Source organism: Lycorma delicatula, chromosome 4 (genome assembly GCF_047948215.1).
Source record: "Lycorma delicatula isolate Av1 chromosome 4, ASM4794821v1, whole genome shotgun sequence".
Classification (NCBI taxonomy): domain Eukaryota; kingdom Metazoa; phylum Arthropoda; class Insecta; order Hemiptera; family Fulgoridae; genus Lycorma; species Lycorma delicatula.
Window position 1 is genome coordinate 108,878,706 of NC_134458.1, and position 14,096 is coordinate 108,892,801.

The window sequence follows — 14,096 nt, forward strand, 5'->3', positions numbered from 1 at the left end:
ACACCAACAATTTGCACTATCCTCAAGAACAAGGACAAGATTAAGGAGATAGATGCTTCAAAGGGAGTGACAAGAATATCCATGCAACAGTTATGTATTCTTAACGATGTTGAAAGGTTGCTTCTCATATGGATGAACGAAAAGCAATTACAAGGCGACACTATTAATGAAAACATCATTTGCCAGAAAGTGAAAGTTATTTTCGCAGACCTCGTTAAGAACACGCCAGGATAATTAATGGCTGAAGAAGTATTTAAGGGTAGTCATGGATGGTTCGAGAAGTTTAAGAGAAGAACCGGCATCCACAGCATTGTGAGGCACAGTGAAGCAGCAAGCTCTGACCCAAAAGCAGCTGAAATCTTCATCAGCGACTGCAAGAGGCTTTCTGAGGCTTACCTGTCTCAACAGGTTTTTAATTGTGACAAGAATCTCTTGTCACAACAAGATCTCTTTTGGAAAAACAACCAACAACAAGGTTTGGATGACACGTGACATTTTTATTGATTGGATCAATGAAGTGTTTTGTCCTTCTGTGAAAAAATATTTGCTCAATATAAATCTGCCACTCCATGTCTTGCTTGCTATGGACAATGCACTTGCCCATCCTCCAGGCCTACAAGATGACCTTAAAGAATTTAATTTCATTAAGATCCAGTTTCTGCCTTCCAACACCACTCCGTTATTTCAGCCTAAGGACCAGCAGGTTATTTCACACTTAAAGGAACTCTACATTAATATACTCTTGGAGCATTATTTTGAGGTGACTGAAGGGACCAACTCTCAAAAGAGTTTTGGAAGGATCACTTTCACATCATTGCCTGCCTTAACATGACTGATAAGGTGTGCGATGCGGTCATCAAGAGAATCCCCACTTCTGCTTGGAAGAAGCTTTGGCAAGACAGCATTGACTTCGAGGGGTTTCAGACAGTACCTGTAGAGTTTATAGTCAATGAGATTGTCTTTAGCTCTTTAGCTAATTATCATGGGACTGGAGGTGGATAACAATGATACTGATGAGCTTGTGGAAGAGCACAACAAACAGCTGACCGCCAAACAGCTTATAGAATTACAGTGTCTTTCACAGCAAGTTGTAGAGGAGAGTTTGTCAGTGGAGAAGGACAAAGAAACAGCAAAGCAACAAAAGAAATGCTAAAAGCATCACCCTAATAAGACAGTGGCTATGTGCGCTATAAATTTATTCAATGATAATGCGGTGTCACATTTTCACCAAATTTTGGAGCGCCGAGAAAAAAACTTTCTAGTAAAAAAGAATTAGATAAGTATCATAAATAATAAACTACATATGGATGATTCGGCTCCTTAACAATTTATGTATAAGTAATTTTCTTTAAATAAATGTTACACAAAAAATGTTGAATATTTTTTGGCATGGAACACATTTTCATATTTTACATTAATTTTAATGGGAAAAATTGTTTCGCTTAACGAGTGTTTCGCATTATGAGTAAGATTCTAGAATGAATTATGCTTGTTATGCGAGGTTCCACTGTAATCATATAGCATAGGCAAAGCTAGTGTATATATACACTCAAGATATTATATATATATATACACATTAGTCATTTAATTCTAATTTAAAAAAAACTAGACATTATTCTGATTTTACACAATCTTCCAAAAACATTGTGATTACTATCAAAGGTTTATAAGTTTGTTTCAAGATTAGCCCTGCATTTTGCCTGCAAGAAACAAGAGCAGTATACATTAATGTTCGTCAGCTAGGGAACAAAGCCCATTCAAAACATCATTTTTCCCCCTATACAATTGTAATACTTTGACCATACATAAAACATCCCAAAAAATAATAAATTGTCCAATAAGTGAACAATTATTATTTATTATAAGATAATATTACAATATTTTTATTAATAAAATAAATAAATGTACTGTTAATAAATGTTTTTATACTGTAAATAAATGATACATACATATTTTGCATTGAAAAAACATTAGATTAATCTAAACGCAATATTTTATTTGTTTTTAGATTTTGACACCACAGCAATATTCTGTATTTTTAATTTTTACCTAAGTATAAAGAATTACAGTACCGAATAAAGTATAATAAAAAATAAAAATAATGGAAAAATTACAACAAACAGAATACTGCTTAGGTCTAAAAACAAAACAATTCAAAAATGATCTAAGTGTGCTTTGATGGGAAGAAAGATTCAAGTAAAGCAACCAGAAAAGACAGTTCACATCAATGTAGCATGTCTAACAATTACTATGTGAAAGATATCATGTATCAAAAACTATCACAAAAGAAAAAACTATAATGACTTTTTTTTAATAATAAATAATTTTCAACATATTATGCTCATGTCAGTGTTCAGTCTGTCTACTTTTTTATTTTTCTTAAGAAATAGGTTACATTGAAGATGCATTATGTAACTCTTTAATTATTATACTATTCAAAAGAAGTTATTTTGCCACAAGGTAATTATGATAACTATACATTTCCTAGATATTCTGTTAATTTAAAAAAAAATTAAAAATGGCCGGTACATTCTATTGTAAGATCATATTTGGTGGCCAGGCAGTGCAAGTGGTAAATTAGCCTAAAAAATTCATATCAGATTGCGATCTTAGTTTAAATACATCTTACTTATTACTATAATTAATTCATAAACAAAACAATTTTTTTCATTAATTAGAATTTTTAAACACAAAAGAATGTTTTTGAGTAAGTAATAATGTTATTGAAATTTATTAATTAATGATGCAATAAATGATTTCAATTACTTAACTAAATACGCCTGTGATAATTTTTAATGATAAACTGGTTTTATATGTATATGCTTCAAATTTTATTACTTTAAACTTCAATATTGGTACTTTTTGGAAGATGCATCATTGGCCATGATCACTATTTGTTTTAATAAATATGAGCTAGCAACTGTGTTTTACCAAACGTTTTAGTTTCATTGTATAATATTCTTAGCAGTTGAAACAAAAAAACATTGGTAATAAACTTAAAAAAATGTAATCAAACATGTTTGCATTATTGTTTAATTACCATTTAACAACAGAGCTAATGTGTCTCCACAATGTAGAGCTCTGGACTTTTTGGCTCTTATTTCAGCCTCACAATCGTTATGCAAATCTATTTCCATTAGTTGACTAGCTATTTCATTTCTTGGTGTACTTCCTTCCTGTAGACCTGAAAATTTTTCAGAAGCATAATATTAATTTAAAGTTTATAAAATGTAGTGTGCAGATTTAATGTAATTATTAAGTTATATATTTTAAGTCTAAGAATATTAAACATTCTTCTTACCTAAATTTTGTATAACACAGATAATTAACTCTATTATTCTACTACAGAATATTTATTAACAGAGATAAACAGATCCTAAAAATCAAAGAATATTTTAATCATCCTAGACAAAAAAAAATATTTTTTTTTCTGTTTGTAGAACAAGTTAAACATAACAGTGTTCTAATCACAAACATTTCTTATTACAAATATTAAGCTGATTAAAAGTCATCACTGGTTAAAAGTCAGAGCAGAACTTACTTGTAACAAAGATTAAAATAATTCTGCTTCATTTTATTACAAAAAAAAAGATTTTTAGGGTATTTGGGTAGTGAGTGTTTATCTTTTAACTGCAGTTTTATGTTTGTTTTACAGTTGAACAAAGAATTATTTTTCAACTGTTATATGTTAGTTCTAGTCAGCAAACATATGACCATACCTCAATACAACAAAACCTCAGATCTGGAAACTTTCACAGTATCATATGTTTGTTATATTCTGCATTTCTGGAAAGATTTATAACTCATTTAACCGTTTTCCCTGTTCACATATTACTACTGTTCAGTTCTTTTATTACATGAACAATTTGATTGCCTTCCTTGTTTGTAATGTTCTGAACAAAAGGCAGAAAACATGAAAAAGCTGGCTAAAAACAGCAAACCTCTCCGTTAAAGGTTAAATTAATAGCTTATTAATGGAAATATGTGAAATATTAAAATTATTAATTATAACTTATTAATGGAAATATGTGATAAATACGAAATAAAATAAATAAATATGCTAATATATAAAGGAAATAACTGAATAAAATATTATTGTAAGGCACAAAATGAATCAAAATACTCAATAGATGAAAAATCCAGTGACTGAAGAATAAAACCACATAAATTAAAAATAAATGTTATTACATCTCTCAAGTAAGTTCCGACAAAGATCGATAAGGTAAACAGCACCACCACACAGACCAACAGCAAGCACTCCATTCATTAACTGCAGTTCTTCTGGTAACATTGAATTTCGCCGAATACCCATATCAACAACCTCAATAGATACTACCTATAAAACAAAAACCATAAAGTATAAATAAATTTATTTCAATTAGGTTTTGGACAATTATAAAAAATAAATAAATGTCACTTACATAATTGTTTTATTTCTAGTTTGCTTAATTTTAGAATAACATACAGTACTAATTCCACAAAGTGTAGAAGATCTCTAAACCAGAAGAACTAACACAAAGAAAACATCCAATCAAAGAACATATTCCAAGGGAAAATACAAAACTAGTTGATAAAATAAAATAACTTGTTTAAGTGAAGTGAAAGCTAAATAATAACAAGCTAATCGAGAAAAATGCAACTTCAAAATAGTTTATGCACAATTATAAAGGAGGTACTACAATCTATCAGAATAACTTTCAAGCTATGCAATTTAGTCATGCTCTATGTTTTGCTTGTAGTAATTACGGAGCTGCGCACATGTCAACAGCATGTTTTTAACTGCTGTTAAAACGTATCATGAAAATCATAAAGGTAGCAGCAACTTTCATATGAAGCTGTTATAGATGTTTCGTATGCATTTCAGTCTCAGACATTATAATCATATGCAGAGTTCATGGCACAAAACAATAAATCAAAAATAAACAATAGCCACTAAACACTTCTGCAACTATTATATGAAGGAACTTGCAACACTTGAATTTTATTTGATTAAATAAAATTCAAATTGCTCAAGAATTAAAAGCATGTGACATTGACAGCTGAGTTTGCTCAAGAGTTTTTGTCATGTTTGGTCAAAGATGAAGACTTTATCAATCATTTGTGAATGTCTGATAAGACATTTTCAATTAGGTAGTTTTGTAAATTAACAAAATTATCAATCAATACTGGTCAAGTGAAAATCCAAAACAAATGCGTAGTTAAAGACTGACTGTAAACACATCACATTTAACGTAATTATATCAAGTTACATATTTTAAGTCTAAGAATATTAAACATTCTTATTACCTAAATTATGTTTAATACAGATAATTGTAATACAGAATAATTATTAACAGAGATAAACAAATCTTAAAATTAAAGAATGTTTGAATAATCCTAGACATACAAAAAGTTACTTTTTCTGTTTGTACAAGTAATATAAAATAGTGTTCTACGTTCTGCTCCATTTATTACAAAAGAATGATTTCCAGGGTGTTTGGGTAGTAACTGTTTGTCTTGACAGTAATAATTGGATATTACGTGTTAGACAGTATAACAGTCTGCTAGCATAATAGGTCCATTTTTCTTTGAAGACAAAAATGGAAGAGCAGTAACAGTCAATGTAACAGTAGACACACATGATTCAAATGCTTCTCACTAATCAGACAGCACTTTACAACAATGAGAACTGATTTTAACAAAAGAGTGGTACTGCGCTCATTACCAGAGATTCAATGAATAGTTTATAACTTTTTCTCATAGATTTATTTCATGGTGATAACATTCTATGATTGAAAAAATTTTCCAATCTATCTTTCTGTGACTTCTTTCTATTGAGATTCTTGAAAAGTAAGCAAAGCTTACTCAAGTTGCCAATAAGACATTGGCAGCTTAAAATAAAAATAGCTAGAAACAAATTCTTCAACAAAACATGATGAGTTCTGCAGTGTTATACATGATTTGTGTGTGGATGGGAAGTGTTTACCCTAAAATGAAAAAAATTTGACAAATGTAGTATTTATATATATATATACATATATGTCTCAAATCTTGCATCCTCATTATGTGTCCAAAGAATCCTAGTCTCCTCTTACACATGGTAACAGTGATTGGTTCTAACTCTTTGTACATGACTTGGTTGAGCACGATCAACCACTGCCTGTCTTTCTGGTACTTTTTGTTGCTGCAGGTTTTTTCAATCCTTGTTTTGATTTCCTGAAGTCTGTCGATCTTTGATTGCTTGTTCAGGTGGAAGAATGTTTCTGTTACATATGTAGCTTCTGGTTTTATAACTGTTGTAGTGTCTTATTTTTGTGTTTATGGATAGTCATTTTTACTGTAGCTGCACCAGTCAATTTTTATGCTTTAGCTAGTTTGCTTGTTCTTGTTTGGATTAAGGTTTTTTCATTTAGGTTGTATGTTATTATTTCTCCAAGGTATTTAAATTGGGTTACTATTGTGACTTTATTACAGTTTATGTTAGTTCTCTAATTGTGTTGGTTTTTGGGCCATAATTTCTGTCTTTTCAAATGACAGCCTTTTGAGACGAATTTTATTTGCAAAGTTTTGAAGTTTTAATATCTAAGTTTTAGCTTTGTTGATGTCTTTTGCTAGCAATACCAAGTTGTTGACAAAACCAAGGCAGTTTGTTTTGAATTTTTGACCATTTTTATTTTTGGAGACATTTTTCAGCCTTTCCCTCATTATCATATCCAGACTGCAATTGAATAGTAGCAGTGAGTCCATTGGTTTGTCGCAGTTCTGATTTGATCTCAAATGGTTCCTAAAGTTCACCTCTAAATTTCACTTTTGACTTGTGAAGATCAGTTTTATGATGTTTATTAATTTGGGATGTAGTCCGAAGTGTCTTAGAATTTTTAGTAGGGATACTTTGTGGATGCAATCGTATGTTTTCTTGAAGCCTACAAATATTATCACCATGTCTGCTTTTTTTCTGTTGTAACCATTATTAGCTTGAGATTCAAGATCTGATCTGGACAGCTCCTCTAGGGTCTCAAACCTCTCTGTTATTCTCCTAGTTCTTTTTAGAGTTGTAAACCGATCCTGTTCAGGATGATTCTTGAGGATTACCAATGGGATCACAGATTACCTGTTCTGCAATTGTCAGATTTTTATATAAAATTTTGAAAGTTTAGTAATGGGTGTTTCAAAAAGAATGCATCCCTAAGATTAAGAAGGTAGAAGTCACACTTAGGTAAATTTTATTTCTCCCTATATATCAGTTGGAAACGCTATACACTCAAGGCTAGCAGCTTTTAACAGTTGAAATGTCCTTCTTATGCACGAGTGCTATACTAATATAAATTTGTCTCTATTGTGTTAACTATGTTCTTTTCCAAGGAAGAAAGTGTGTTTATTACTGAGACTTACTGCATGTGTAAGTTTTACAAAAGAGTGAAAGATGAGTTTTGGATAAAATTTCCCAATTCCTCAGTTCCTAATAAGTCGACAATATTGCATTTGATTAATAAATTTCATGAGAATGGGAGTATACATGATTAGAACAGCACAGGTCTACAATCAGTGTTAACAGTAGAAATTCTGGAGGACATGAAAGAATGTTTGACTCGTTCACCAAGAAAATCACTCAGAAAGTTAACAGACTGGGCTTCACTATCTACAGCTTTCAAGGCTACTAATAAATTACAATTGCATGCTTATCGCATCAGTGTTGTTCAAGAACTGAAAGAAGTAGACCACAGAAAACATTTACAGTATTGTTGGTTTCGTCCTCTTCTTGATGACAACAGTATTGAAGTTTTAGATCATGTTTATTTTAATGCAGAGGCATTGTTTTACTTGGATAACTACATTAACACCCAAAACTGCCAAATATGGAGTGCTAAAATCCTCACGCATTTCATAAACGACCATTACATGCACATAAAATTGATGTTTTGTTTGCGATTTCATGAAATATTATTCTGTGATCTCATTAATTACACAGCATTGTGTAATAGGGCCTTTATTTTTTGACAAATCTGTAGATGGTGCGGTTTATTGCAACTTAATTGAACAGTTTATTACAATCTTAGATTTACACAAACAAGAAAAAATGTTGGTTCCAACAGGATAACACAACATGCCATACTGTTAATGAAACACTAGATTTTTTACAGGATATTTTTGGCCATTTTTTGATATCAAAAGGGTTGTGACCTCCAAGATCCCCAGATCTTATGTCAGCAAACTTTTTCCTTTGGAGGTATTCAAAAAAAGTGTAGTTTTTAAAAACAATCCTCATACACCTGACAAATTGAAGGCCAACACTGAAAGTGAGATTTCTAACATTACTGAGCAAACACTATAAAAAGTGGCTGCAAACGTTATGAAATGTGTATGACCTGTATTAGGATCACAGAAAATAATTTAGAACATCTATTGTAAAGTTATTAAAGGTAATCTGAATACTGTTGTATAAGTATTTTATTAACATCAATATTTTGTAATAAATTCATGTTGTCAAACAAAGGAGTAGCATCCTTTTTGAAAGACCTGCAGTTAATGGTATACTGAGTATACACCAAGTACTATAATAGAAAATTTTTAATTTACATGTGAAATGGTAAATAACAGAAAAATACACTTTTTAGATATTGAAATTGAAGTAATATAAACAATACTATAGAAACATCAGTTTACAGAAATCAGAATTTTGGAACTTTGTAGTAACGATAAAAAAAAATGAATATAATTGAAAAATATTATATTTATAAATTTAAACTAAAGTATGAAATGATAAATCACCAGATCGTATTTGAAGATGATGTTTTAAAAATAAATACATAGTGGGTTGTAGTGGTTGGCAACAATGATTATGAATGCAGAGTGTCGTTTTAAATTTACTTCATTCCAATAATGGCAGTGAAGTTATGTTATTACAAATTTTATGATTATTATTGTGTTCATGTTACATAAATTTTAGGTTTTTTATTATTTGTTTGATGTAATTACAGAACTGTTTATATACTAATGAGTGGTCAAAAAACATAAATATATGCGACATGTTTATTTACAAGTAATAATTTTGCTTCTATGTTGATATATGAGAAGCTAATTATCTCCCCAAAATCTGATTAGTTAATTTTATGGTAGGATTCATAGTGACTGTTTTTTCTTTAAATTACAAAAAAAAAAATATGTAAATTAATAAATAAAAGAAAAATCTAAAACCAATGGATTATTTTTATAACTATATTATAAAATTCAAATATTTAAAAAAATAAATATTTTTGTACATCTGTGTTGACACACTAATATTGTTATTTTTTTAACCTAATAATTCAGTATAGAATGTACAAAGCACAATGTTCCTAAATTATTATTTTTTTATGTTCTAATGGAAAATTATTAATATGAAACATTAAATTAGTAAAAGTATAATCTTTTAGATTTATAAGTATTTTTAATTTAAAACTTTTTCTTTGTTGCTTTTATAAAGTGAAGGTTCAACAAATTAAAAAAAAAAAAAAGTGTATTACTTCTTTTTGAAAATACAAACCATCTCTGGAATACTGAATACTGAAAGCATACTGTAGATCAAGGAAACATGTAAAACCTTGTTGAGAATTTCAAACATTCCTTCTCTAAAAATAAATTTTTAACAAAAGTTATTTGTTTTTAACAAAAATTCTTTCAATTTAGCTTCAGTGTACCCTAACAGAAGTACCTAAATAAAAAAAAAAAAAAAATTAACATATAGAGTATGGATGCGATTCAATTATTTTTAGAGAAAAAAAAACTGAAGTTCAATCCAAGTACTTGATTGTAGTCAGAAAAGAACGATTGTTTTTTTTTCAATCTTATAAAATGCTCAAAGGTTTATGTCATTTAATTATTCATCATTGCTGTTATTAATTATTGGTTGTAACTAGTATATACTCTTGTGAAGAACATTAGATTGTAGATATTCAAAATTATGTAGTACTTATTTTTGTAATCATAATTTTAGAGATAAGTAAGAAACTAATAAACAACAAAGCAGAAGTAATACTACAAGGTAACAGAAGAATTGATCTATAATTTTATTTTCACTTGTCACTGCATACAAACTCAAATACTTGTAATAAACTGATTGATAATCAAAGTTACACAGTAACTCTCTTATAATCAAAAAGGGAACTGAAATATCAAAAAACTTACATTTTCACTGAAATGAACTGTCCGTAATATTCTGGAAGCACCACTATGATAAATATACAGAGTACCTTCATCACATGCAATTGCTAACAATGAATCACCTCCAGGCCATTCAGGTGGTATTTCTGATACACACGTCACCTGTAACAATGGTATAAATACATAAACAAATATAAAGGCTAAATGAATAAACATCACATTATAGTTCATAATTTTTAATAAATCCTTTTGATTCAGTTTAATGTGTCTATGTATATAAGCCTGTACTTTTATTTGGTACGTATGTTTTTTTTATTATATAGTGTAAAAAATTAATTTAGAATTGAGGAAAATACTGTCCTACGGCACTTCTTAGGAGGTTTAATGGGTTTAACCCATTTCTTCCCAAAAGAAAAAGTTTCCAAATTTTTCCTTTTATCTTAATCTTTACAACCCAATTTAAAAAGTAGGACAAGAAAGGGAAACTAGTATTTGCAGTTTCTGAGTTATGACCTGTTGCGTTCATGCAATTTTGGGAATTCCCCGCGAATTGTGATGTTGCATTAACGCAACATTGGGAAATGATGTTAAACTGTAAACATATGATTGAATAATAATAATAAATTATTAATAATAATTTCAGTTCCCAATATTTTCTGTAATATTTAAAATTTTACTTTTCAGTTGCCTTGTGAAATTTTTTAAGATGGTCCACATGTAAAAACACTTGGCATTTCTTACAAATATTAACATTTTGAATATGACACACTTTACACCTTTGTCTTGCATTACTTTCATTTTTGTCTATAATATTGTCAATTCTGTCTTTTCCTCTGGTTAACTTATTTTACTGCAGTGTCCTAACAGTAAATTTCTGTCACTTATGTCACGTTCTTCAATTTTTTCTGATCAAAGTAATGACAAAACTAACTGCAATTTAAATTTTATCTGGCTAATTTCATTTCCTGTTGATAAAGTATAAATTTTCCAAGCAATTGCAATAGCAGTATCAATGTTATTTACAAATAACGTCCACTATGATTTTTTACTTCTTACTCGGATCCTATAATTGACAACAGCATTATCATAAGTATCTACTCCCCCAATACCTTGATTATAAAACTTGACTGTTTTATATAATTTCCTTTTCCTTCTTCTCAGTTATATATTTTTCACTAAGTATAGGTTCTACCGATCCATAATATATTGTTGTACTGTAACTACAGAATTATCTCCCCACCGAACTACCAAGATATTTTCACCTTTATCAAAAGCATATTCATAACTTCCTTTAGGAGCTTTGAGAATTTTGTTCACTGATGTCTTCCTTTTGGAGCTTTGAGAAATATTTCCACTGATGTGGAATATTTTGATGTCTGTTTTCTCTACTTATTCCAGCTACAAGAAAATTAATTTTCGTCAGTTTACTTATTGAACTGTAAGCACTAAAAAAAAATATCAAAGAAAATAATATGATTTTTAATTAATTTTAACAAATTATTGTTGACTCTCTCCTGGCCAATAGCCGTCCTTTATTCACCATTTTTTCCACCATATGGCTCAATCCTGCAGATGTAACCATCAACAGAAACAATGCACCAGGTTTTGAAACTGACCGAAATACTAAGACTGTTTGGTGATAATAAAAACTACACGGTAGAAACTAATAACTAAATTTATATTATGAAACAAGAAAGCTATTTATCACGCATAAAATCTAAATACTGTAAATAAATATGAAAGATGTGTATAACGTAGCTGCAGTAATGACAGCAACACTACACATGGCAGATGTATCTCAACTAGCAGTAAATTTCCAACATTCCACCGCCAACGCAACACTTGCAAATTCCATAGAATAACAAAGAAACCCAAAGCTCAATCATAATAGAAATGACTCAGCAGTAAACTAAACATAAGAATAAAAAAACAAAAAATTTGGTTCAAAGAATGTACATACTTTTATTTCTTACGACAAAAAAGCAGATTCTGAATGCACTGGTTTTACCATTATTCATGTTCACATAAGGAAAGAAATATGTAAATACATTATAAAAAACATATCAATATAATCGACATATACTTTAGAATTAGTAACACAAACTAAAATAAAAGTGACATATTACAGAAAAAAATTACACACATCATTTTGTACTGTTGCATTTACGCAACATTGGGAAGAAATGGTTTAATAAGTATATTATACAATTCCTTTATTAAGCACTATGAAAGATAGAAAAAAACAAAGAAGACATCAAAAGTTTAACAAAAAAGAATCCAGTTGTACTACTCTACATATTAGATGGTAGTCAGAAAAAGACAAACTGTTTTCTTCAATCTTTTAAAATGGCCGCAAGTTGTCACCTAACTACTCATCCTTGCTATTATCAGTTTTAACTAGTACACATTCTTGTGAGGCAAATTATATTATACATAAAAATAATAAATAAATATGTTATAGATCTTACCAAGAGACCAGTATCAGTGTTATCTTGACGGGTCAGCACTGATAAAGATATGTGTTCAGCAGTCAAGAGCGAATAAGAAAAATTTCTGTAAGGTCTTTAAGGACTTAGAAAAGAGCAAAACATTTCCCCTTTAGGAATTATATGTTTCTTGGCTTACTGTAAGTCTAATTTTGAAAAGTCAAAAACTAACTGTAGTGTACATCAACTGTAAAGTGTACTAAAAATTTGATTTTTTGTTTTTCCATCACAGTTTTAAATTTATATGGCCATAAGAAATATCTAATCAAAAGGACTATGTGCTAACTCATTTATTGAAATATGGGCGACAGAAATTTTTGTTCTTAAAAATGCCATGAAAGTGACTACCTGCCTGCCATCTTGCTATTATGTGTTCTTTGTTTATAAGCTACTTAATCTGTCATAATAATGCATGTATTGTTTTTATTTAGAATCAAGTGAAACGAATGAAAAAATTTCATATAACATACGTTGTAATAAATGCAATGAAAGAAAATTTTTAAGATTTAGTAGGAATAGTAATAAAACATATAAAGGTGATGAAATTTCACCATTATTTCACATTTTATCTATCTGAAATTATAAAGTTTTCTTTGAATAATTTGTGAGGTTATAAAATTCACTTTTTTGTATGAGTACAGTGCAGAATTTCTAATAAGACAGAATTTTGGTATTACATTTCTTAGATTGTGCCAAGTTTTTTCCAGTCTTCTTGATTATTTTTTATTTTGGCTTGTCATGGATTTTTGTAATAAAAGAATAGCAGCTACATTGTGTCCTTTAAACTGATACTATTTTTAATAATTTTCTTTCCATATAATAAATATTCATTATTAAAATTTAACACAATTAGATAATGAAAATATCTGTTTTCTTACATACATGTTTGTCCTATTATGAGATTCTCTTGGATAAGAAATAAAAATAAAAGATCATATATCATGAATCTGTATGGAAAATATTGAGTGTTTGTTAATGCAACCCAAGCAAAATACTTTTTACAATAATTTCAGATGAAGAAGTTGGCAGTACTGACTTGGCAGTCTGCATTAGTTTTATAACCAGCTGATATAATTTTCTATTTCTTTTTTGTGAACAGTTATTTATATTTGGTTATCTGTGTTTTTTATTAAGAGGAAATGTTTTTGAATACAGAAGAAAGGATTTTTATTGCGGAAAATTATTTAAAAACTCAATTTTTTGTTTTGTGCCAAGCAGCTTTTCAATTGCAGCTCCTGGGTAAGAATAACCAAATAAATCTTCAATTCATCATTTGATAAAGAAATATAGAGGTGGTTCTGTTTGCATTCAAGAGACGCAGCTGGAAAGCTTCAGGACTTATGATAAAACATTGGAAGACATTAGGGTAAGCTTTATAAACTTGGTTTACAAATCATTACAAAAACGTTTTGAAAAAAAAAGGAATATCTCTGTATAGTACGTTTAAAGCTACCTGGCTAATTAACTTAAAGCCATACTGAATTCATGCCT

General features: G+C 29.4%; 1 protein-coding gene across 1 annotated transcript in view; it reads right to left on the minus strand.

Annotated features, from left to right (window-relative positions):
- The window catches only part of Elys (AT hook containing transcription factor 1 homolog), a 133,560-nt gene that overhangs the window by 105,680 nt on the left and 13,784 nt on the right, over positions 1–14,096 (minus strand). The window contains exons 4-6 of the mRNA XM_075363892.1: positions 10,144–10,281; positions 4,189–4,336; positions 3,041–3,184 (exon numbers count right to left, since the gene is read on the minus strand). Coding sequence (XP_075220007.1) covers positions 3,041–3,184; positions 4,189–4,336; positions 10,144–10,281 — 430 coding nt within the window. The remainder of the gene's footprint in view (positions 1–3,040; positions 3,185–4,188; positions 4,337–10,143; positions 10,282–14,096) is intronic.